The sequence below is a fragment of the Galeopterus variegatus genome, unplaced genomic scaffold, assembly GCF_000696425.1.
Source record: "Galeopterus variegatus unplaced genomic scaffold, G_variegatus-3.0.2 Scaffold5901, whole genome shotgun sequence".
Lineage (NCBI taxonomy): Eukaryota > Metazoa > Chordata > Mammalia > Dermoptera > Cynocephalidae > Galeopterus > Galeopterus variegatus.
In genome coordinates, this window is record NW_007732012.1 from 76594 (window position 1) to 103497 (window position 26904).

Genomic DNA, 26904 nt, shown 5'->3' on the forward strand with positions numbered 1-26904 from the left:
TGTCAGCATTGTTGCTTGGTTCCATTGAGGGGAAGAGAACGAACATTTCTTGGACACCTCCTCTGTGTCAAGCACTGTGCTTACTGCCTGACTGACCAGGAGCAGTTTCGTGAGCATGCAGCCTGGGCACTCACACAGGGCCTGTGCTTGCTGTCATGCTCTACCATCACTTTCTTGAAACTCTAATAGTTCTTGAACAAGAGGCCCCATGATTTCATGTTGCATCTGGTCCTCTAAATTATGTGGCTGTAACGTAACACAATCTGCTTCACATAGATTATCTTATTCAGTCCTCATGACTCCCTTGAGAGGTGAGATGAGTGTTATCATCTGTCTCCCTTTGATAGAGGAGGGACCAGGGGCTCAGAGACAGGCAGTCATTTACCCCAAGCCATACAGCTAGAAAGCCCTGAGCCAGAATTTGTACCCAGATCTGCCTGACTCTGATGTGCAGGATCGTACCCTCGTGGCATGCTGCCTCAGTTGTATTGAAAGGTTTATAGTATATTCTGGTCTCTGGAGGCCTTGGCATGGGGAAGATTGTTGGGGGGCTGAGGGCACAAGAGAGGAGGGTATATACTCAGCCAGTACAGCGTGTGTGTGTTTCTAGTAGTTTCTAACAGTTTGCTGTTATATTAGGGTCACAGGTTGAGTCAGGTAGCAGGACAAGTATTTCTTCTGAAGAACAACAAGAAGTGTGGTGTGGTCTTGTATCAAGGCAAACTTTGAGGTTCTAGCTCTTTACTGGCAATTTCATCACAGCCAGCCCCCTATGCTGATGCCCAGCACACCTAAAGTTCTGTACAGTTGCCACATGTGCACTGAGATATTACAGGGAGGAGTCAGATTTGGCAAACTCCCAGTGAGTGCTCACCACCTGTCTGGTGCAGTGTATGTTGGCAAGGAAGAGAGTGATGATGATGCTGGTGATAATGATGGTGCTGCCTATGATGGTGGATTAGTCTGATTGTGTTGCTTATAACAAAATATCTCAAACTGGGTAATTTGTAAAGAAAACCAAATTTATTGCTTACAGTTTCAGAAGCTGGGAAGTCCAAAGTCCAGAGAACACAGCTAGTAGCTAGTGAAGGCCCTGGTGGTAGTGACAGTGACCCAGGGGTCTCATGTGGCAGAAGATGGCAAAGCAGATAGAGAGTGAGCTCCTCATGCACTCTCCTTTTAAAGCCATCAGAACCACACCCATGACCACCATTTTTAATCCATTCAGTAGGCATGGTCCTACAATCTAATCACCAAGAGGCCCCACCTAGCAATTACCATAATAGAATTTCCCACCCTCTTAACAGTCACAGTGGGGATCAAGCTACTAATACATTAAACTTGGGGGACACAATCCATATCATTCCGCCCTTGACTCCCAAAATTTATATCCTTCTCACAGGTAAATATATTCATTCCATCCCCAAAGTCTTGACTTGTTTCAACTCAAAACTCTAAAGTGTCAAAAGTTCCATCTATTAAATCAAAATAGGTTATCTACTTCCAAGATACAAATGGTGGGATAAGCATAGGGTACATATTCCCATTCGAAAAGGGAGAAGTATGCCAAAAGAAAGGTGTAACAGGTCCCAAACAAGTCTGAAACCCAGAAGGGCAGGCATCAAACCTCAAAGCTGGTAAATCATGTACCTTGACTCCATGTTTGATGTCCTCTGCACACTAGTGTAGACGTTGGGTCCCCAAGTCCTTGGGCAGCTCTGTTCCTATGGCTTTCCTGGTCTCACGCCACAGTCCAGCTTTCTCAGGCTAGTGGTCCACTGGTAGCTCAACAAGTCTGGGGTCTCCATGGTGGTCTCATGGCTCCACTAGGCATGGCACTGTTGGGGTTTTTCTGCTGCAACTCTGATCCCACATTTCCACTCAGTATTGCTCCAGTGAAAGCTGTCTGTGGTGACCTTGCCTCTGCAACATATCTCTTCCTGGGACCCCAGGATTTTCCATACATCCTTTGATGTCAGGGTGGAGGCTCCCTAGCCTCTATAGCTCTGGCCTTCTGTGAGCCTGCACACCTAACATCATGTGGACGTGACTTAGGCTTCTGGCTTGTATTTTCCAAAGCTGTGGGTCCAGCCGCACCTGGGGCAATTTAGCCACAGTTGAAACAGCCAAAGCAGCCAGGGTGCTGGAGCTGGAAGCAGCATCCCAGGGTGCTGGAGCTGGAAGCAGAACCCCTCACAGGGCAGCAAGCCTATGGAGGGTGCCTTGGGCCTGTTCCCTGAGACCATTCTGTCTCTCTAGGTCTCTGAGCCTGAAATGGAAGAGTTGACCCCAGAGGCTTCTGCCATGCTTTCAGGGCCTTTCCCCCTTCTCTTGATAATCCCTTTCTTTTGTATTAATCTTCTTAGCATCATTGCATTTTTCTCCTGAAAATGCTTTCTGCTTCTCTACCACATGGCCAGGCTGCAAATTTTCCAAATCTTTACACTTTGCCTCCCTTTTAATTGTACATTCTGGCTTTTTACATCATACCTTTTCTGCCATAACTTAACCTAGGCTGTTGTAAGTAGCTATGCAGCTTCCTGAATGTTTTGGCTGCTTAGAAATTTCTTCTTCCAAATACCCTGGGTCAGCACCTTTAAATTCCACACTCCATAATACTTTGGGGCAAGAAGAGAATTTGGCTAAATTCCTTGCCAGTTCATAGCAAGGGTGATCTTTGCCCCAGTTTCCAATAAGTCCCTTCTCATTTACATCTGAGATCTTCTCAGAATGGTCTTTACTGTCCATATTTCTATCGGCATTCTGCTCACCAACATTTAACCAGTCTCTAAGAAGTTCCAAACTTTTCTTGTCTTCTAAACTCCCTCTAGCGCTAGGCTTTTTCTAGCCTGCTCCTCTAAACTCTTCCAGCCTTTCCTCAATACCCAGTTCCAAAGCTGCTTCCACATTTCAAGTATTTGTTATAATCAGCACCAAACTTCTCTGGTACCATTTTCTATACTAGTCCATTTCTGTTGCCTATAACAAAATATCTTGAACTGGGTAATTTATAAAGAAAATGAAATTTATTACTTATAGTTTCAGAGTCTGGGAAGTCCAAAGTCCAGGGAACAGAGCTGGTGAAGGCCTTGGTAGTGATGACAGTGACCCAGGAGTCTCATGTGGCAGAAAATGGTGGAGTAGAGAGAGCGAGCTCCTCATGCACTCTCCTTTTAAAGCCATCAGAACCACACCCATGACCACCATTTTTAATCCATTTACTAGGCATGGTCCTACAATCTGATCACCAAGAAGCCCCACCTAGCAATTACCAAAATAGGATTTCCCACCCCCCTGTTAACAGGAAAAAGCTACTAATACATAAAACTTGAGAGACACAATCCATATCGTTGGGAGGTGATGATGCTGGTGATGATAATTAATGATGGGGCTGCTTATGGTGGTGGTGGGGTGATGGTGATGGTGAGGACAATAATCACAACAGCCAACATTAACCAGGTCCTTATAAGTGCCAGGCAACATTCTAAATGTTTTATATATACTAGCTCATTTAATCCTCACACCACCACAGTGCAGTAGGCAATGTTATTATTTCTATTGGCAAAGGAAGAAACTAAGGCACAGAGAGCTTAAGTCACTTGCCTAGAGTTGCATTGCTAGTAGGAACACAGCTTTATTACTGTTCTTCATGCACAGATGGAAATCAGGCCTGCCTTTGGGGACCTACAGTAATAACAGGGCAATTATAATTGAGTGTGATGTGTGCAGTAAGAGCAGTACAGATGATGATGATGACAATGGTATTTACTTAGCACTTGCTCGATGCCAAGCACACTTTTAAGCATTCTGTGTGCATCTTCTCATTGAATTTTCCCAACATGCCTATGAAGTAGGTTATTTTTATTACATTTTATAGAGGAAGAGCTCCAGGCCCAAACTGGTTTAAGTTATTGGTCACACAGAAAGTGGCAGAGTCAGGATTTGAACCTGTGATCTTTACTCTGCCCTCCAGAGATAGCACAGTCTGAGGGTTTGGGGAGGCCTCACAGAGAAGGTAGCACCTGAACCAAGACTGAGGGATCAATAAGAGTTTCCAAGTGTAGGAGGGGACTGGCATTCCTGGCAGTGGGAACAGCAAGGACAAAGGCAGAGAGGTGGGACTGGCCCAGCATGGTCACTGATTGGGCAAGTGTGGCTGGAACATGGTGGGTAGAGCAGGAGACGATGCTCTGCTTCTGATGGGCTTTGCTGTCTCTGTTCAGGACTCAGGGTTATCCTGAGGGCAATGAGGAGCTCCTCAGGAGAGTGATGGGAGCAGATTCCACCTGGAGGTGGAATTCAATTCCAGGCTACTAGAACCATGACGATAAACAAGACTGTGAATTTGAAAATGAAATCCACCTTATCATGCCCCACATGGAAATCCAGTAGCACTCCTACTTTTGCCTGGCTTTTATGTAAAAGAACCAAGCAAATCCAACTGCCTGTCATTAGTCAAGGTCGAAATTAAATTGTTAGAATAATTTCCTTAGGTCTCTCACTCACACTGCAACTTGTTGTCAGCCCAAAATCTCTTCCACAGAAACCACCATTTGGGGACTGTTACAGTGGGATTTCAGATAGTGTTCCATCCCCCTACCTGACCCCATAATTATCTCACATGCCATGAAATATTAGAAAGAGAAATGACTCAGTCTGGAACCTGACCCAGGCTAGCTCTGACTTCAAGACCCTTATCCTCTTCAGACCTTCATTCTCTTTGCTGACAATAAGGAGTCAATATTGGTGTCCTCTGTGAGAATCTGATGAAGACTTTGAACACTTAACTTGTGGAGGAGGTGCAAGGGACAGGCATAACTGCCAACACAGAGATGTACATGTGATTTCAGGGACAATGTAATATGCCATTGATCCTCACAACCAGATCGTCATTTCTAAGCCCCTCATGAGGCCCGGAAATTCTGAAGTTGTCACTGTTTACTGGTTTTAGGATGGCAGAAATACCATGGAGCTGGTATTTCCAGTGATTATTTAGAACTATAAGTGCGATGGACTTTTATGGCCAAGAGTTCTTTTCAGTGGTTTAGGATGAATGGGACATGGAGTTTGTATTCTATTTAGTATCACAGGCAAGAATCCTTTACTGTAAGGAGCAGGAAGAGAAATAAGACACTGGGAATCATTTGAATACCCAAGGGCTTTGCAGGTGGATATTAAGTTAATTGGACATGTGGCCTATAATGTCAATCCTCCTGACATTTTTTCCATTAACAGGACCCCCAGGTCTTTGAGACTCCTACCGCCAGCCAGCCAGATAATTGCCTGGCTGGGCTTCCTCCTGCTGGGGCCCCACAAAATTATTCTCATTTGCAACTCTGGTTCCTCTGGCCAGTCACTAGAGCTTTGCAATAAACGCATTATATGGAGGGAGAGAATGCATGTCTGATCCTTGTCTGCCTTGCTTAAAACCCTGCAGTAACTTCCACTGCCCTTATGACTAAAACCAGTTCCCTTAATTCAGCCTTCAGGGCCCTGGCTGATCTGGCTTCCAATTCTCCATTTTGGCTCCTCCTCCTCGTTCTTGTACTCTCACGGATTTAACACTCTCTGTCCAGAACACACATCTTTCTCTGCCCTTAACTTGGCTAACTCCTCTTCATCCTTCAGATCTTGCCCTAAACCCATTTTCTTGGGGAGCCATCCAGAGTCCTGGGCTTGGATAGCTATCCCTTGTAGCCCCTTTTGCTTCCCTCGATGCCACATTCATCACTGTATTCTAATTACTTGATAGTCTGCTGTCTCTCCACCTTCGATTGATTCCTACCCTGAGGCACAGGGTTGCTCCTGTCTGATGTACGGCTACTTCCCTGAGAGAAATGGGCTGGCACAGCTAGGAAGGCACTTCATATATGGCTAAGTGCTCCAGGATGGTTTTTAATCAGTGCCTGCCTGCCTCTGTGTTCTTACCTGTGAACTGGGGATAAATTGGCCCCTACCTTTTTCACAGACCTGGGCCTGAACAAAAGGAGGGGCTTGGTGTAAAAAGTACATTAGAGGAAACCTGGTGAAACACACTGGAACACACTGCTTTGTGACTCAGGAGTCTTGCCTCTTTAAAAATCTACTCCCCAAGGCCAATTATGTCTTTCCTGCTCAGCCCACCTTCTCTTGCCTGGAAGCCCTGCCTGATTAGCCCTGCATTTAATCCATCCTGCAGAGGGACACTCTAGGCTGGCAGAATGCTGGCCTCGTTTCTTGCAGAGTAGGAAGAATCCTTGCTGAATACAAGTCAGCCTGCAGCCAGCTTTGGATTTCCAAGGGGCTTCTCTCTACGGTCACAGTTAACCTCTGCTTTCTTGCCACCTACCTCTCATGACGGCCTCTGTGCACCTGTGCTCTTCCCAGCCCCAACACCACATCTGAGCTTCACTTGGGCCACATGGAGGTTTCCAGGCATCTACCCCACAGTACAGGGAGAATAGGATCTCCTGCTGAGGCTTCTGGGAGCTTCTGAAGATACCCGGAGCCTGGAGAGATGGAGGAAGGAGAAGCCTGGGTAAGAGGAATCGGCTGACCAGAGACAATGCTGAATCATTTGGCAAACTTTTCCTGTGAACCCCTAAATTGTGGCTGCTGTTTAGAGGCAGAGGCGTGCTGTGAGTAGGGTGAGGTGTGGCTTCCTATCTTCAGTTGTCTTGGAGCTTTTGGAAGGATCTGGGGTAGGTGATGAGATCGAAGGAAAAGCTGGAAAACTAGATTTGAGGAGAAAGAGGGCCTCTGGGGATCTGAGTGGTAGGAACTGAGCGGCAGAAGCACCTCAGTGTTCCCACTGGGATGTGCTGCTGTTCGGTCTTAGAGTCAGTAGTTGAGAGTACCATTGCCCTACCTTGAGTCCCATGCCCCCCGCCTTAGCCAGCAGAGGGGCAGCCCCATATTTGGATGCTGATCCCACCGTGACTGTATGTTAGGGAAGGGTAATTTCCTAAAGCAGAATCAGGATGTAGTTACTACAGAAAGGGGTAACGGATGCTAAACAGGCAAAGAATAGATGGCCATCATAGTCACAGCTGGTTCTCCTAGTAAAACCCATGTGCCATTCCCCCTGCTCTCACACTATTGAACCCCGGAGTTCTCTCAGACAGTCCCCCCCAGCCCCCCGCCCCCCCCTGCTTCTTTCAGAGACTTGAACACATGTCCTCAGTGCATGCAAAGGACCTTCCAGGTTGGTCATGTTCTTGGAGTAAGGTTGGATGTCTGTGTCTTTTGCACAACTCTCTTTAAAAACATCTTGCACTCCATCTGCAAATCCATCCCATTGGCAATCACAGATTGCAGCCTGCAGAAGAGGCCCTATTTGGGTTGGGACAGGGTTGGAAATGGTGAGGGCTGCAGATTGCCCCTCCTGTCCCAGGGCAGACCAGAGCAAGCAGCCAGTTCTCCAGAAACCACACAAAACTGGAGTAGAATTCTGCATCATGCTTTGGCTTCTCGGCTCCACTAAACTCTGTCCTCTAACTGGGATGGTTTCTCTTTGCAGCAGAAAAGAACACATCTGGAACGATAAGCCGCCCTTCTCCAGGAAGGATGGAGTGGATCATCCCTCTGATTGTGGTATCAGCCTTGACCTTCGTGTGCCTCATCCTTCTCATTGCTGTGCTAGTTTACTGGAGGTAAGTGAGCCAGGCGGCACCTACTGAGTGGATAAGTGGATGTGGGGATCGGCTCACTGGGGAGGGGAAGCCCATGGCCTCTGCATTTAGAAAGGTGAGGCAGCTTGAGTGTTTCTAGTGTTGCCACCTGGGAGAGGACCTGGCAGACAAGGTCTAGCTGGCCCACTCAGTTGGCCTGGCTGCCTTCACTTCTCAGGCTAATGTAGGAGGCTTCTGCCCTTTTTCTAACGTACTTCACCAGTGAGAAACAGGTGGTGTATTTTCATCTCTCCCTCCCTTCTTTCCATTCATTCAATTAATTCTGAGTCCTTACGGTGTGCCAGACAGTTTTCTAGGCACTGCTGATACAAAAGTGAGCAAAACATCTGAAAATCCTTGCTCTTGTGGACCTTACATTTTAGTAGAGGAGTTAGGCAATAAACAAAGCAAATAACTAAAACATAAAATTCCTGAGATGGTGTTAAGTATGTAATGGAGAAAACTAAATCTGGAAAAGAGAGGGTTGTGCTGGGGCTTAGAAGTGAGTGTTTACATTGGTCAAGGAAGGCCTACCTGGGAAATGATATTTGAGCAAAGACCTATAGGAGGAGGGAACCAAATGGGCTCCATCTGAGGTTAGTTCCAAGCAGCAGAAACAGCACGTGGGGCCGGCCTGGTGGCGCACTGGATAGTGCGCCGCTTGGGAAGCGTGGCGGCGCTCCCGCCCGAGGGTTCGGATCCCACATACAGACCGGTTCCCGCTCACTGGCTGAGCGAGGCGCGGGAGCAGCGCCGAGGGTTGCGATCCCGTTGCCGGTCCTCGGTCCGGTACGGGGGCAACACTGAGGGTTGCGATCCGTTGCCGGACACGGAAAAAGACAAAAAGACAAAAAAAAAAAAAAGAAAAAGAAAAAGAAACAGCATGTGCAAAGGCCCTGAGGCGAGCATGCCTGGCCTCTTCTAGGAACAGCCAGGAAGTCAGTGTAGCTATAGCATGTGAGTACAGGGGAAGAGTGGTAGAAGAGGGTGTGAGGAAGAAACAAGGTAGAGGAAGACTAGGTCAAGTATAGCCTCATAGGCCACCGTTAACACATTGCCTTTTACCCTAAGATTAGTACAGTTTGATACAGAAGAATATTGTGATCTGACCTCAAGATTACTTGGCTGCTTGCTGTGTTGAACAGACTGAAGAAGAGCAGGGGCAGAGACCATAGGGGAGACCACTGAACTAGTTCCAGAAGGAAGTGATTGTGGTTCAGATGTGGGTAGCAGTGCAGGTGAAGAGAGTTGATTGCATGTAGATATATTTTGAAGGTGGGATCAACAGAATCTGCTGACAGATTGGCTGTATGTCTTTGGGTCTGTTCTCAATTGGCTGGAACAGGAGAATAAGGAAGGGGTCATGTCAGGCTCCCCCATGTGACTGACAGTCACTATAGGACTGTTGGTGCTGCAGACCAGCTTGATTGTGAAGTACATTGTGTACAGGGATGAGCATGAAAACACCAGATTCACCTCCATGCCATCCTTTCTCCAGGAGAAAGTGGTTTGCAAACAAATATTTGTCTAAAGCCCTTTGGTAAATTGGGACTGCCTAATGTGAGTTTAACTGGGCATATAAAGTAACAAAGGTCTGTATGGCCAGCTGTTGTCTTTGCTCAGTGCTATGTGGTTTTTGTCAGACTCTCCCCACATGGGAGCAGAGAGGCCCCACAGCTGCCCTAGGCTGGGTGATCCTACTTTTGCAATCCCAGTTCAAGGAAGCACCTGTACCAAGCAGTTCTAGGGAAAACTTCAGGACTGTTTCTCATTGGTCCACCTTTGGTCCTCTGCCCACCCTTGAACAGATCACTGTGACCAAGAAAGATCATGAACCAAGCAGGCATAGATACCAGACCAGCCAAAACATAAGCGTTTATTGCAAGCTTCTTGTAGAAAAGGGCTGTGTAATGTAGTAAAGGTATCTTTAAAATCCTTCCATTCAGGGTGTATTTTCCCTATGGAAAATGACAACTGTTTATACTTCTGAAAAACAGTGAATACAAGTGGAAAATATTAATTGAATAATATATTAATAGTTCATATCTAAAATATTTTTATAATGTTTATGTATTTTTTCCCAAAGTTTGGTTTAAAGTAACCAGAGCTTTAAACTTCATCCAGGAGGTTCTGGATTTGAGATTTTATCAAACTCCTAATGCCAGTAGCACAAAAATGAGTGTGAAGGAGAACATTCTTACAGAGCAAGGAAATTATGAGTGAATTAGTGTTAAGTGGATGAGTTGGCTAAGCATGAGAACAACCTAGAAGGGACAGGACCTTTTTTCTGTCCAACTTTTTTTTTTTTTAAACGTGAAAGAAGGATACATTAGGGAGCACACGTAGAAACTTGGTAAATAAAGAAGGGACAAATGTTTCTTTTTGGCAATGCAGTTTTGAAGCTAGAACAACAGTGCTTCTCATTTGCCTTTTGAGGCACAGTGAGAGTGGATGATTGGCAAACAGACTTGACATAAGTAGAGCATTGAGGCAGATCAAAACCTTCTGGAATATTTCCTCAGGTGGCAGGACTGGCACCCGGGGCTTCACACCAGCTCACTGTGGCAGCAATTTCTATCATAACCAAGGACTGATCCTTTGCAGCTATTGTTCTGGATTCTGAGTGTGTTCACTCGGAGTTGTTGACACTGCAATTTAATGGGTTCATGAAATAGTGGAAAATTAAACCCAAGTTTTCTGAATTCTGCCTCTCCTGAAGTCTCCCACTATACAATGATGTTGGTGCTTGAGAATGTTCAGCAAGTCCTTTTTGAGTGCCAGGCACTATGCCAAGCACTTCAATGGCACAGTCTCATATGATTCTTTCAAAAAATCTGAAAGGTAAGTACTATTACTATCTCCTTTCTTTGATCTGCTTCCTTTGGCCAGGAAAGAGAAAGGGAACTAACATTTGTTGAATGCCTGCTGTGGCCCAAGCAGTGTGGCAGATGGTCATCCGTTGTGTTGGTCAGAACCATTTTCTGTTGGAATTGACAGAAATTCATTTCAAACTGCTTTAAGCACAGCGGGTCAAAGTTTGTTGACTCATGGAATTGAATATTGATTCAGGAGCATCAGGCCTGGCTGGATTCAGAAGGTGGAACAAGGACATCAGGGCTTGGCTGATTTGGTCTGTCTGCTTCTCTTACTCTCAGTCTCCAGGATCTGCTCTCTGTGTGGTCTTCTCTCTTAAGTAGGCCCTCTTACTGTTTCCATATGGTGGCCTCTGGCTCACGTCAGACTTACATCTGGACATCCCACTGGAAAGGGAATTTCTTTTCTCTAATACTTCAGTTAAGTCCCAAGATGGCATCTCGTATGACTGACTCAGGTCATTTGTCCATCCCCAGAGTCTTCTGGTGGCCAGAAGGATGGAATACTCTTGTTGGGCTAGGTCTTATGTTTAATTCTGGAGCCCAGAAGTCATTGCCATGTAGTTTAGAAGGCTCAGCTAAGTGGACTGTTATTTAAGAAATTATAAACCTGTTTCTATTGCATGGGCATTGGACCCATGTGCAGGTTCCTACTGTGTGTGCAATGCTTACAGAATTCCTGCCCCTACATTATGCTGGGCCTGGTGATTCAAGGGTGAGGTCCCTTTGCCTCACAGTGCATTGGAAGAGACAGAGGAGTAAATATAATAGAGTGGATGAGTTTGGAGAAAGGTAAGTCCATGTTGCTATGAGAGCAATAGGCAGGGCTTCAGCCCAGCCTGAGAGGGGGATTGGGGTCATGAAAGTCCCCCTGGAGGATCTGATGTCCAAGCTGGGTGTTGATGCACAGGCAGCCAGTTGAAGAGGGTATGGAGGAATGAGGCTGAAGAGAGAAAGCCTGGCCTCCTGCAAGCAGACACACGCAGTTCAGTGTTGGTGGGAACAGCATATGAGAGCAGAGTGTGGTGACAGCAAGGGCCGGATCGTGAAGGCCCTGGATGCCACCCGAAGGGATATGTGCTTTACCATGAGGATGACTGAAGGTGCCGAAGTTGCAGGAGGGCAAGATCAGAAAGAGGCTATACTGCTAAGTGGTGAAGTAGGAAAACGGGCCCAGAGTCACACAGCCTGGATTTGGTGCCAAGTTCCACCACACTCACTACCTGTGTAGCCATACAGTGTGTATTCTTAACAGGGGTGTCAACATCCCCAACGGGGTAAAAATTGGCTCTGGGGAGGTGGGAAAACTTACTTATTTTGTGTATAAAGCACAGATATACCTATAGTACATCTGCGTACTAGTGGTATTAAAATTACATTGGGAGTGGGCGATTAGGGAAAAATGTCTATAAAGGCCCCCTAAGGCAAATACCAGTGAAAAATGGGTTGAGAAACACTGACTTAGACTAAGACTTCACCAGCTTCAGTTTCCTCATCTGCAAAATGGGGTCAAGAATTGTGCCACTGGGGCTACATTTAGGATCCAGCACAAGCTGTGGGAAATGCTTGTTCTGGTTCCTGGCATATGGTCCATGTGCAGACGTTTGCTGTGGTATTATACCAGGTCTGACTTCAAGGAAAAATAGGAATTTAATTCTGGGGCCTGGTGTGCCTAAAAAGAATTGGTTTTTTTAGTAAAGCAAATCAAATTTAAAGATCTAAGTGAATGTTGTCCCTTACATGTAATCACACTGTAGCTATACACAATTTCCAGTATGTCTAGGACATAAACTATGCTTGAAGATAACTTTTGGAATAATCTTTTTAACTTCATTCTTCTGGATGATCTCAGTTGTGCAAAATCTTTATCCTAGAAATAGCTAAAAGTTATCTGTTTGAAGCTAAATATAGTGTAAATGTAGGTTAGCCAACTGAGCAGAACCACTTTGGGCCAAAAAAAGGCAAGGGGTTATTATAAAGTTAATGAAATTGGTTTGGGGGATGCTTCTAATTGGCCTAAAGGCAATTCCAGAGGAGGACATCCCTAAGTAACTAGGTTAAAGACATGACCCCACCCCCTACCCCCAGGGAAACTACTGCGAAGCCCAGTGTCCAGCCTCATTAATTCAGGTTGGCTGTGCCATTTGCAGCTGCAGCAGACATACCCCAGCTCCCCAGTGGCCTCACAACACACAAAGGTTTATTTCTCACCCATGTGAAGTCTGACAAGGTTGGGCAGCCCTCCTCCACCAGTGGCTCCTGTTTCTGGAGCACATGTCCCCCAGATCACTGCAGCAGGGCTAGAGAAATCAAGGAGGCACCCAGCTCTCCACTGCTTGGCCGGGAAGTAGAATCCTTCACTCCCATTTGCTCACTACTGGCCACAAGTGATCGCACAACTCCAGTGACACAGATGAGGTAGGGGAGCACAAAGGTATTTATGAAGCACTGCTCCAAGTATCCTTAAATATTTAGATCAATAGGCATCACTGGGTTAAGAGTATGTTTCCTGAAAGGACTAACTAACAATCGTTCATCTCGTTACTTCCAATTTGTCTGAAACTAAAAAATAGCGGTAGAGACCTCAGATATACAGAGTCCCATTGGGGACTATTTCAGTAGCATTTTTACAGGCAGCAACGTGGATCTTCAGGGAGAAATTTATTTTTAAATATTATTAACTGAGATGTTACAGGTATGATGCTATAGTTCTTCCTTTAATGTTCCTTGCAAAGGTCTGCCTGGAAGAGATGTAGGAACCAGAATCCGTAACAATGCACAAGTTGCTATGAAGCTAGGAAGAAATGCATGCAAAGTGATTTTGGACAGGGGGCAGGGTTGTGGGGCAGCTAATAAAAATAAAAACAGCTAACATTACAGGTTGCCTCATTTTGTAAATGGCACCCTGTTGTGTGCCTTATAAATACTGCAGTCCATATCAACCACGCAATGGTTCAGAGCTATTGCAAATGATTCAGAGCAATTAAAAATGGTTCAGAGCTATTGAAAATGAGGGAGAAGAAATCAATTCAGTAGTTTTTGAAGTGTGCCATTTTGGCTTTACTAATCAAGCTGGTAAGAAAACACACCTCTGAATTACTATAGTCAGAAAGCACTTTCCAAGAGCTCCAGATCCCCTGCCTTACTAAGATAAGTTGTTTATATGGCACTTACGGGCTGACATTCTGAGAAGACTTGGAGCAGCACAGCTGCTGCCACTCAGAAAGAAGAGGAAATTTTTTTGGAAGGTTTACTTTTTATTTGCATTATTTAAGGTAGATGCTGGGAGAGGAGTTACATGCTGGGTGTCCAATCAGTGTGCTAGAGCATGCAACTTGTTTATCAGCTTTGCTGTAGAATAGCTTAGCTACTGTGAGCAAGACATCAGTTTCTGCTTAGAATTGTGAGTATTACAAGATATTTTGAGTTTGTTTTTTATTGAATATTCACTGTACCAGATATCTGCTCAGCAGATTACATCCCCACTTAATCAGCATACAGATCCCAGGAAGTGATTAGTAGTATTACCTCCATTTTGCAGATCAGAAAGCTGAGGCTTAGTAAGATCAGGTGACATGCCCAAGTCACAGCATTAATCTTTGGTGGATCCTGGACTTGAATTCAGCCAATGTGACTTCATAGCCCACTGTCCTAACCATTACATTATCTTGCCTGGATGAAGAATAGCATGCCTGGAGGCATTCACTTCCTTCCACCACCTGCTTTTATAGTGCCTCTTTGCATGTTGAAAAGACACTCCATGAAAAGGAAATATCTTAGCTGTTATACCACCTTCTAACGGTGGTGGCAGACTGGTTTGGAAAGCTAGATATAAACCAACCTATGGTTTGGATTTGCCAGAATCATGTGGAAGAAAATTTTAGGGGACCAGCTATACTTTCAGGTGTTCTGGAAGCTGACTAATGGTGTATACACTTAGTTACAGTTCCATTACCTTGAGAAGATATCGATGTTGAATAATATAACCTATTTGGTCTGTCTTAGTCCTAGCTGATTAGTGCTAGTTACCTAAATGATAAATTTAGCATCTTTAATTAGATGGAATTATGAAGTATAGAGCAACTTTATTTCCCAGATTTAGATAGAGCTGAGCTACCTGCACAGATTCTGAAACAGAAAACTGGAAATTTTCTACGTGGAAATTGTAGTATCTGACCCAGGTTTATTAAAGTTTGGTGTTGGAAGAATTTTATGGTCTGGTAAATGTACGTACGTCCCTCTTCAGCACATGACCGAGCCATCTGTATTCTGTGATAAATCAGTCAACACCAATTTAGCCACATATGCAGATAGGAAAAGGTCTCCCTTTTACTCTGAGTCCCATCTTTAAATTTTCATAAATTTTGCCATGTGTTGGTGCCTCCTCATTAAGAATGCTGTTCATGAAAACAAGTGAGTTTTGTTGACATTGCAATTTTTTTCTTCCCTGGATGTTCAGTAGGAGACAGAGTGTAATAAATATGAAGAGATGCAAACCGCAAATGTGTGGGGGATTTGTGTTGGCATAATGGAGGCTCAGGCAAACAAACAGATGCATGTGAAAGTCGAGTGTGGGCATGTGGTAACACCCCTCTCTTGTTCGCGGAATTACTGACCACATGTGCCTCACTGGAACGCGGATCCCTCCTGTATTCCCACGGTAGCAACAATGACACTCAGAACTGCTGCGAGCCCAGGCGCACATTCTTCACCCATCTGCTCTAGCAGCCGACACTTCCAAGTTTAATGCTCATGACTGGATTTGGTGTAGGTGTTTGCCTCCTTTCACCCTAGCAAAGTCACAAAGGACATGGGCATAAGAATGATTTCTCCCGTGCAGGTGGCTTCTAAGAGACAGCAAAGGAGAAACACCACTAATAACAACCACCCAAAATGACTGAATTCATACAAAGCTCATGTTACATTATTTAATCCTCCAGCAGCCCTGTGTGGTAGGCAAGGCACCAGGGACTGCATTGCCCTTGTCCCCAGAGAGGAAAGAGTCTCCAGAGGGGAAATGACTTGCCCAGGATCGTACAGCTCATAAGTTTTGGAGTTTCTCACATCTGCAGTTTTGTTTTGTTGACCCAAGACCCTTCATGTCTGGCCTGTTGATTCCTTCCTTTATTCGTCATTCATTCAGCATTTCCTAAGCAATCAGCTTGTATCAGGCACTAGCAATCCCATGAGGACAGAGTCCTGTCTTAAAGGAGCTCATAGCATAGTGGAGGAGATAAGCAGGTAAAGGTTATCCCAAATAGAAGTCAGAAACTTCAGACAGTGGCCTCCAGACAGGTTTTATTTAGCTGACACGTTGTTTTTAGAATTTTTAATTATTTTGAAAAAAGGAAGGTTTGACTTAAAACCCCAGCTGTATGGGTTCTTGTGGTAAACTGGAAGGTCTAGCAACATTGTTCTCATGTTCCCTTGTGGAACTGGTGGCTAGATGGAGCTGACTGTGATGGTCCCTTTGTGAGGGGCACTTGCTCACAGTGCCAGTCTCTGCCCTGTCTACTGTTCACTGCCTGGCCCCTGTGGGTGGCTGAATCTGCATTCCCCTGGGTTGCCTTGGTGATAAAGGGAAACAGCATGCTCTAGGAGAGACTGACCACAGCCAGAGTTCAGTGGAATGGAGAGGGAGCCAGGGAGGGCTTTTCAGAGAAGAGGTTGTTTGGGCTGTGATTTTCACAAAACAAAGAAAAAGGACAAGTGCTGAAAAGGACACTGTCACAGGATGAGGCACTGCATAGGAGATGACCTAGGAGCACCCAATCATGGTGCATTCAGTACTGCCAGAAGGCAAACTCCTTCAAATTGCCCTTCCTCTATGCAAAGAAAAGTCCACTTTTAATGGGTAGAACCAGATTCTTTTCTAGGGGATCCTGCAAGGACAAAATCACTGGGTCAGTTCTAGTTGCTCAGTGTCCCCTTGTGCTGAGGGAGAGAATGAGAATCAAAAGGTAGGTTTTTATAAAACTTTGCTCAAGTCTAGAAAAATCTGAACTTCCAAGTCATAATTTTTGGTGGCTTTGTGTGATCACCTTTTTCTTTCTCCAAACAGACATTCACTGGATCACAGGTGTACTGGGCATCATTTTTTTTCTTTTAAAACTGCTGACTGCCTGTGCCACCCATTTCTTCCTGGAATCTGTATCTGTGGGCATATTTTAAGAATTTTTTTTTTTTATCATTAGGAATATTCCTACAACTCAACTCTTCAAAGCCTGACAATGTGTTAAGCCAGTGGGGAGAGCTAATGCACATTTCGTGATGCCAAAATATGGCTTGCCTCAAAGGGTTCAAGTTTATGATGACACTGTGGTTGTTAAACTGTCTCGCCCTGAGATGCTAAGAGGGATGGGGGTGGGGAGCCTTTTGAGTTCCCCAGCTGTTCCTGGAGGTAGACACCCTTTTTTTTTCTTTCTCCATGTAACTGTGTGCAGGGAGATCTGGGTCACGTGGCAGCTAATGCTGCCATCCCAGGCAACTTTTTGCTCAATAACTGTTTCCCAAATGGCTACTCAGGGGGCTTTCAGAATTCACAAGAGCTGTCAGTTGTTATAGTAACCGGCCCCCTGCTGTCGAGTTGGCCCTGAGATGGCAGTCGAAGCTCTTGGAACAGGCTAACACATAGTCATTAGACAAAAGCAGGGAGAGATTCACTGCTAAAGGTTGCCATTTAAACATGTTCCATGATACTTGAAAGATGGGACTGATTCTGTTAGGCAAGTGGTGGATGGATGAATTTTTAAATCAAGCTCAGTTTTCAGAAAGGGATACTACTATGCTTAGTCTATTCTAGGTAACAACCACCTTTCTTTGGATTTCTCAGAATTAAATGTCTTCTCTCCCAGGGTTGATTATATTTGTTCTGTCAGTTTGCTCAGGTAGCCCCATTGGTTATTCAAGATATTAGTTATTGATTGTATGGCATTTGCTTCTCAGCAAAGTGTTGTCAGTTACGGGTGGTAGTTTTAAGCGCCTGTGATTGTGTGTGAGGAAAAGCTGCAGAGATAGCCGGCTCAGCTCCAAAATTCCTGAAAGAGTGAATCTGGCAGAATTCAGAGTTAGGGCTAAGGGTTGAGAAAAAGTCTAAATATTTTTGGAAGCTGCAAATTTCAAGTTTTTATGAAAATTTATAAAAACATTCCAACACACTCGTGATTTCTTCAGATTAATGTAGCCACACTGAGTATATTCGTGATATTTGGAGGACAGTCATTGTAGTTCCAGAAAGTACTCCATAGAGGGAGACAAGAAGTTCTGAATTACAGCAATCTCTCCCCTTTTTAAATCCTATCCCCAAGTTTTGGTTTCTCCAAATTTTGGTTCTTGTGCCAAGCACTTTTACCCAATATAGAATCTAATAATTATAAAAATAAAAGAAAGCTTGTATTAAGGGAGAAGAAAAACCTAACACTCAAGAAATAGAGAATGCCCATTCCTAGAAGTAAAAAGCCACCAGGTGACTCAGAAGATAACAAAATGTTAACTTCTTTTTGACTACATATCTGACTTCAGAGGTCTGTGTGAAATTCAAAAGAGATTCCCAAAAAGAGAATGTCTACATGCCTGAGTTTGTCATTGGTGTTCTAGCAACAGAGTTTGGAAAGAATAGAAATCAGTTCAGCCTGAAATCCTACAGCCTAGATGGTTTGGGGGATTAAATATACTTAAATAAACACTTTCATGTGTTCTTGTATGACAAAAGTGCATCTTCCAAATTTTACAGTCAACACTCAGATGCTACAGTTACTTAATTTTTAAGGGGAAACTAAATATAGGACTTAACATATAGTAATAACTTGCCAGCTCCTTTCCCCATCTCTCTGAGGTGCCTCCTATATATTCTACAGTCTGTATCATGAATCAGGAAAGTGTCCCAAGATAAGAGGAATACATGGGGAAAAGACAAAATCCCAGATTTGTCTAATGGCATGAAATTCAGAGAAATTTGTGGCAGAAGGGAGGCCCAAATGGTCCTCAGTAGATTTCTGCCAAGTCTGTTTATTTCAATGGCATTTTCAGCCATTCTCTTTGCCAGGGCAGTGTGTCAAAGGTGGAAAAGTAGGAATGTGAATGAGAAAGGTCATCGTGTGTTTGTGATATCCTTACCTTCCATTAACACCAGAAATAAATCAGGCTTCCAATATGTAAAGATGACTTTTATGGGCAAAGTTCCCATTTTGTATTTCATACCTCAGCATAAAAGACCTTAATTAAAACCAGCCACCTTTGTGTATAAGCATCATCTTTTGAAAATGTCCTAAATGAGGCCTGATGACAGGGTATGTCTGTGTTAGAGGGGAGGGAGGGTGTTTATGTGGAACTCTTGGTGGCCAATTGAAAATACTGCCTTCTACACCTGTTCTCTTTTGTTTTTTATCCATTTAGAGGGTGTAACAAAATAAAGTCCAAGGGCTTTCCCAGACGTTTCCATGAAGTGCCTTCTTCTGGGGAGAGAGGAGAGAAGGGGAGCAGGTGAGGGGGGGGTCTTGATGGCTGGGACTGGCTTGCCAAATTTTTGTTTTGTTGCCATGGGGATTAAAGTCTTCTAGACAGCCCAATGCTGAAACTCATCTGTTCTACCTCAACTCCCAAAAGTAAGACTTGTAAATATCAATTCAGCTTGTGGATAGCTGGTACCAGTTAAGTATGTCCCGTTTGTGCTTGCCTTGCTTTATTTTGCAGTTTTGGGGGATGTTTGTTGTTTTTAGGTTGTTACGTAGTGGGGGTGCTCTATGTTTGTGTCTGTGTGTTGCATCCATTTTATTTCTAAAATTTCAGATATTTGCATGTTTTAGAGTTTTTAAAAATATATATATAATGCATGCATTTAGTCTTATAAGTGAAAAATATCTTTTAGAAAACTAAATTTAGAGATAAGTTAGGGATGAAGAGTAGGAAGAGAAGAGAGAAGTGAGCAAATGTGGATACATACCATATGTTTTTCCATAACAAGGGTGAAATTTTTAAAAGTAAATAAATAAAAGCACATGAATTTTAGGTAGTTTGAATACTTGGAAAAATTATTGTCTTGGAAAGATTTATACTAAATGGAAGTCATGATTGCACAATTTTAATCACCACTCTTGAGCCTCTTCATAATATTTTTTTAAGGCTTATCTTAGGCAAACTATTTAATGTTAATATAATCTTTTAATATTAAATTGCTAATTAGGCTGATTCACTAATCTCTATTATATCCTGAGGAGTCCCTTTTTACATTCAATGAATCTTAGAATCTTTACATGGAAACTTAGAATTTTTACATGGAATGATTTGTCTTTATTTGTTGTGGATAAATCAGATTATTGAGATGAAATTTTAGATATCCATCCATTAAATCAGATATACTTATGATATTTGAGAAGGTATGATACAGGAATTGACATTAATAATAAAGTTCATGATCTATCTTCTTTTAAGTTATACAGTACAATTTTGGCCTTGTAGGGAAGGCAATAACTGCTGACACTGGTAACTGGTAATTATTCTGTGATCTCTTTTTATTTTCTCTTTTTACCTACTGAAGTCTTCAATTTCTAACATATTTTCAAAACTCCAAGAGTAAAAACTAAAATAGCAACCCCTCTATATAGTTTTGGATTCAAAGATCTAATCTTAAGACGGGGAGACCTTGAACATCACTTAAATACCTAACGTTCACACCCAGTCTATTATAAATATAATGTGTTTTTGAGTGTAACGCCTTAAAGAGCCAGCATCACCTCATAGATAGCCCAAAGATAAATGCACATCCAATTTCTTGGTCCTCTCCAGAAATGATGCTGTACCCTGCTACATTTATGTACTTGGCCCCCAATATGAGAGTGGGCATGTCGCAGACATATTTTTGATCATCAGAGAGATGCCTAGCAACTGTAGTTTGTTATGAGGCACTCAGTCCCTCTGGTGTCTTCTCCACTTCTGAGTAAGGGGAAACTAGGAGAAGCAAAGTCCGTTTCATCTAGGTCTAGGAGTTTGGAGCCATCTTTGGAAAGTACAAATATTTATAGAATTCATCCGATTGTGAATCATATAGTTTACCTTTTTTAATAGTGTAGTAGCTAAAAAGACAGACTTTGGATCAGAGAGATGTGGGTTCTAATTGCAGCTCTACCACTTCCTGGCCCTGTAACCAGAAATCTCTTTGAGCCTCAATTTCCTCATCTAGAAAATGGGTCCTAATGATAACTCCTTTTCATGGGGTGGTTCTGAAGATTAAAGGAGGTAGCATATGCAAAATGCTTCATGTGTGAAATATATTGTCCCATTGAGAAGATGAGGGAACTGAGGTTCTAAGAAATTAAGTTACTTGGCTAGGCTACCCTGCTTAATTGACTGAGTTGGGACTTCTGCCCCAGTGGTCTGAGTTCTGAGCAGGAACCCTTCTCCTCACCACACTTGGTGGGCTGTGCTAACTCCTACGTGAGGAAGAGATGGGCCAGATGTAGATTCTGTCCTCAGGGGCTCAAAGTCTCTGCTCTTCCTTGTGCTGGCTACCCTGCCTTACTCTGTTCCTCCAGGGCTCACAATTCCTCATCCCCTTGAGGGTTCTGTATGTTTAAGACCACTTCCTCCTCCCCTTCTCCCTTCTCTCTCCTGAGGCACTTTTGCTACTGCCTCCTCACTTATTTCCATCCTGTTGCTGCTCCATAAAAATCCTTCTGGAAGGCAGGGTGCCCCACCACCACCTCTGCCAGGCTTCTGCAGGAGGTTGGAATGATCAGGGGAAGAACTTCCACCAACCTCTCTGTCTCCCACCTTTGCCTCTCTCTGCCCACTCTTGTATCCTCTCCTGGCCTGCATCTCCATCCAAACTGTGGCCAGGAATCAGAAAAAAAAAGCACCCAAAGATACCTAAATTACAGTCCTCCAAACAGCTACAAGCACTGTTACAAAGTTGTGCCCATTAACCTAATGTGGCATTATCCTTCTACCCCTTTTGTTTAACTACACTTAGCCCAAACAGTCTTCTCCCACAGCAGGAAAGAAGGGGACTGTGCGGGCTGAGGTGCAGGGTGGAGAGGATTGCTAAAGGCAGGACAACTGCTACAAGACTGGGCAGCTGATTATCCACCTCACCTCCCCCCACCCAGAAAGGAGAGGAAAAAACAATAAAAATCAGACCCAAGTATTTACCCAAGTATTTCAAAATTTATATTTTGAGTAGGTAATATTTAACATGGTTCAAATCAAAAAGTATAAAATTATATGCACCCTTAAATCTCCATCCCATCACCCACACACCCTGTTCCCTACCTGCTCACAAATAAGTAGCCACTACTGCTAGTTTGTTGTCTGTTCTTCCAGAGATTGTTATGTATATAGAAAACAACTGTAAATATCTACGCCTTTTCCCCCATTACACAGTAGAAGACTGCATACACTATCATATACCTGGCATTTCCTACTCAACATGCTTTTTCTCTGTGCATACACTGTTTCCTCATTCATTTTTACAGAAGCACGGAATTTCTTTGTAGAGACGTGTCATGATTTATTTAACCAATTCCCTGTGACGGTCATTTTGGTTGTTTCCCGTCTTTTGTTGTTACAAACAACACTGTAGTGTATAACTTTATGTGTCATTTTGCAAGTGAATAAGTATGTCTGTAGGATAAGTTCAAGGAATTGGCTGTGTCACAGGGTACATGCATTTGCAATTTTGATGGATTGTGAGTCTTTTGTTGTTACAAACAACACTGTAGTGTATAACTTTATGTGTCATTTTGCAAGTGAATAAGTATGTCTGTAAGATAAGTTCAAGGAATTGGCTGTGTCACAGGGTACATGCATTTGCAATTTTGATGGATTGTGCCAAATTGCCCTCCACAGTGGGATACAAGTTGGGCTTCTGTCAGCACTGGATGAGCATGCCTGTTTCCCTACAGCCTCCGCAGTACAGAGTGTTGTCAAACTTTGGCATCTTTGCTAACCTCATAGGTGAAAAAGAAATGGTGTCTCAGTGTAGTTTTCCTGTGTTTTCTTTCATTATAAGCGAGGTTGAGGCATTTGTTTTTCTTTTTCTGTAAACTGTTTACATCTTTTGCCCACTTCTCCTTTGGGTTGTTAGTCTTTTTCTAATCAAGAGAGATATCCCTTATCAGTAATCTGGGTTGCAAATATTTTTTTTCCCAATTTCTAATTTGCCTTTTAACTGTGTTTATGATGCTTCTTTGAATTTTGTATAATTAAATTTATCTGTATTTTCTTGTTGTCTAGATTTTGAATTGTTGTTAGAAAGTCTTTCCATTCTGAAGTTACTTTTTTTAAAAGTACTTTTATGGTTTCAAATTTTAATAGTAAATTCTTAAGTCATTTGGAATTTAGCCTCATTGATAGTGTGATGTCTGAATTAACTTTTTTCCCCAGGTTGTCCCAAGTATTTAAAAAAGTACTACAATCTGGTGCTGTTTAGTGAAGAGACATGCAATATCTTATTAGATCCTTAAAATATCCCTCTTACAGCAAAATACAGTCAATCAGTATGTTAGTGAAAGAAGTAGTTGCCAAAAGGCTTTTACCAGACAATTTTAGATTATAAATACTGATTAATATGTGTAGGAAATAAAATTGACATTTTGTTTAAAATGTGAATTTTATTTCCTACCTCCTCCCCAAAATGAATTGGACCTTCAAGTTACCATAACCTTCCCAAATCAGCAGGGAATTGTATCAGTGCCTTCAAACAGTGGCAAATGAGGTGGAGAGTCCCTCAAGCCTCAGTCCAGATGTTCAGAACATTCCAGACTAGGGTCTGAAGAGTGAGACAGCTGCCTCAAAGTTCCTGTCTTCAAGCCTTCTTTTCTAGGCAATGGCTGGGAGCCTTGGGAAGTATTGTCCAGAGCTCACTTCCTCGAAGCCAGCTGTAATACAATATAAAAACCACTATGTTCAGGTTCTTGGTGTTGTCAAAATGTGGTTTATGAAGTAACCTTTGCTTTCTAATTTCCTGGAAATTATTACCAATACTTTAGTCGTCACTTGGTGTCTGCAAGTGTTTCTTGGCAAACAGTGTTAGCAAGAGAGTGTATTATCTTGAGAACTCTTTTATGTCTACAATTTGTTCATTTTCTCCCACATTCCTAAAGATGTTAATTGCAGTCAATTTGAATCATCCAATAAACTTCTCACTTCGGGAATCAGATTTTTGTCACTTCCAGCTGTAACAGGAGTTGACTGGAACATCTCTCCTACCCCTGTGAAATCCAAAATATTTTGAAATATCTTCTCATTTCAGTTTCATATCTGCATCCTTCTCTCACACCCCATCCATCTTCTGCATGATTTTGTTCTTTCCTCTCCCTTTTCCCCTTCCTTCCCTCACATCTGATAAGCCCTGCTTACCCTAGGTATGACAACCATATGTCCCAGGATTTCCAGGACAGCCTTGATGTGAAACATACCATTTGATTATTCCCCCAAACATATTCACATTTTTCAGATCCCATGTCCCCTTTTATGGTTTGGAAAATATGCCCACGAGAAGCATATTTTGTTTTCTGAATCTCTTTTTCTAGAAGAGCTCTTCCTGAAAAGATGCTACAAGTATAAAGTAAGTTTTATAAACTGAATCATTTAACATAAAACATGCAGTAAAGGAAAATTAATAGCAAATGAATTGTTGTACATGAAAAATCTCTACTTAGAATTTAAATTTGGCTCCTTTACAGGTGGAACTCTGGAGTTATTTCAGACCGATACTCCTCTTTGAGGAAAAGCCCAACAACACCCACAGCCTTTTCCTTCTATTGTCGTATTTGTCACTTCGGTTTTTTGAAACATTTTACCCTAATAAATCAATCCATGTCTTTTTAACATGGCTCTCAATCCTCTTACTTGAAAGTACGTGAACGTTTTCAGTTTTCTATTTTTAAATGGCTCTTATCGTACAGGGTTACTATAACAGGTCCCTTTACAAAAGTAAATATTAATGTGATTTCTGTTCTTGACAGCATGAGAATAACTGGGATTATTAGCGGGCATGCCACTGTAAATCTAAATGAGGGCAGTCTATAAATCAGTTAAGATTGCTTAATTAACATTCAGCAGCAGCTCAGCCAACTGCCCGTTCTATTCTGCAATTAGAATTTTGAGCTGCACACTCCTAACAAACTACTTCCCACCCTAATGTGATTATAAAACCATTGAGCTTAATTTGAAGACAGTGACTTGGTTTCTAATCCCTCTATATTAACACTTGGTTCATTTGTAATTCCAGGTTTTCATACAAGTCTGGAAACCTTGTTGTGACCGTCCTCCCTGCCCATGCTCTAGTAGTCATAGTATTGTTGAGGGCAGTGTCATTGTACTAAGCCAAGGACCCTGGAAGAGAACATGTGACATCTCAAGTTTGTCTAAAGGGATGTACATGTTGACCTAGATATCCGTAGACCTCAGAAGCCCCCTCTCCTGTAAGCAGGTTTGGATGCCTGCCTTTTGAGGAGTCTTTTTGATACACAGCAGTGTTGAGTTTAACTACACATATTTCTAATGTTCAGTCTTTCTGGACTCAAGACCAGCACTTTGCTTTTGAAAAGTACTGGTTATCTAAATTATTTCCAGGTTCTTGTCAGGGGGGCAAGAGGAGATAGAAGTAAGAAAATCATTAGCCCACATCAGAGGTTATCTAAACAGGTATCTGGAAAAATAGAAGCAGTAGAAAGGAAGGCCTTCATGCAGAAATTTGGTCATTCTGGGGGTTCTGTCTTAAGAATGTGTTAGATTCCTGGAAAGAAATTTGGGGGGGGGGTGCAGTGGAAGGGTCCAAGAGATTTTCTGCTTATCTTCGTATTTTGCTACATTTTATTTGAATAGGAAGCCTCTGTAACTTGAATATTTATTAATACTTATAAAGCACTGTCAGAACAGCTGGTGCATGTGTGTCAGTGTCAGTGTCACTAGTCAAGAGAGCCAATTAAACACACAGGAATCTGTCATGTGCAGGCAGTATGTATGTTTCAGTGGGAGCTCAGGACTTAGAACTGACATCTGATACTCGTTCATGTTTACTGCATCCTGACTAGAAGATGTACCCTACATGTGTGCTCTACTTTCTTAAGAGTATAATTTTTGATTTTTGAAAAGGTCTCTATCCTCAAAGTATCTCTGATATTTGAAAGAATGAAAAGTTATTTTCATAAATTTCAGTCCTAGAGCTAATGCTCCTGACCAGAAGCCTCATGTGTCCTATGGGCTGTTTAGAAGCCAGACTCATGCATACATGAATACTCCTCCTACCATGAGGCCTTCAGACTGCCTGTGGGTCTGGACCATGGCTGTGGGGAGTGGCTTGAGACCAAGAGAGCTGCTAATCAGAATCCACACAGACTTGATCAGCTAATGGAGAGGATGTCACACATTACCCGCTTGACTTCTAGTCAAGCCTCTTATAGAAATCTTTTTTAAATATATGAGGCCATATTAGTTTTCTATAAAGGAGTGAATGAATGAAGAGTAATACGCAAACTTTGCTCTCCCATTTTACTACTTAGAACTTTCTGTGCAGATGTGCACAGATCTAATGTGTATGTTGGCCATCTTTGGTCAAGCACCAGAAGCATTTGGGTGGCACTGGGAGCTATGTTGTATGAAAATGCACACCTTTAAACAGGAGACTCTCAGCCAGTGTGGCAAGATGCTTCCTCTGCGATAGGCATGCAAGAAATGCAACCAACTTAAGGACCAACACATTCATATCTCCCTTTCATTTTCATTCTATCCTATGCACTCATTGAGTTTGAATCACTCCCATCTGAGAGTGTTCAGTAATGTTTGATGTAACTCACTGTATCTTGGTACTTTCTTGATGGAGGTGGGTTTTAGGAAACCATCTCACACAATGGTTTTCAAATTTGTTCAAGTGGCAGGACACTTGGAATTCAGAACATCATGAACTACCCAATGTTGAGGTAAATACTGACGACTTCAGTTCCTTCAGAGAAACTAAAATATACTTTGCTACCAGACAAGTAGAGCAATCCACAAAGGTGGTTTAAAAGGTAGCTTTAGAAGGAAAAACTTTCATTTGAGAAATCTTAAGTTTTTTCTGTAATCTGAGAAATGTGGCTGGCAGGACACTGTTTCAACTTAAGAGAATGTCATCTTATTTCTGAGAACTTAGGTTCTAACAGAAATGGAGAAGACCTTCACATTCTTATTCCAGTATGTGCAATACAGTTTTTCTCTCTACATTTGAGATAATTATGTTAACACCCTTGAAGTCTTAACTACTGTTTTTTATCCCATATGGGATCCTAGAAATTCTAGTCTTACTTTTATGGTACCTGCCATTTAAGTTTATTTTGTTAGTGGCTTCTTAGTGACAGTGCTGGAGACTCTCAGGAACCATTTTCCCTCTATCACTGTGGTTCTTA

The 26904-nt window shown here is 42.8% G+C and overlaps 1 protein-coding gene across 1 annotated transcript in view; it reads left to right on the forward strand.

The window, feature by feature from the left end:
• Positions 1 to 26904, forward strand: part of LOC103605557 (receptor-type tyrosine-protein phosphatase gamma) — a gene marked incomplete at its 5' end in the record, with an annotated part of 120124 nt that overhangs the window by 53830 nt on the left and 39390 nt on the right. Inside the window, 2 exons of the mRNA XM_008590171.1 lie at positions 7499 to 7631; positions 18917 to 19003. Of these exons, the coding sequence (XP_008588393.1) occupies positions 7499 to 7631; positions 18917 to 19003 (220 nt within the window). The remainder of the gene's footprint in view (positions 1 to 7498; positions 7632 to 18916; positions 19004 to 26904) is intronic.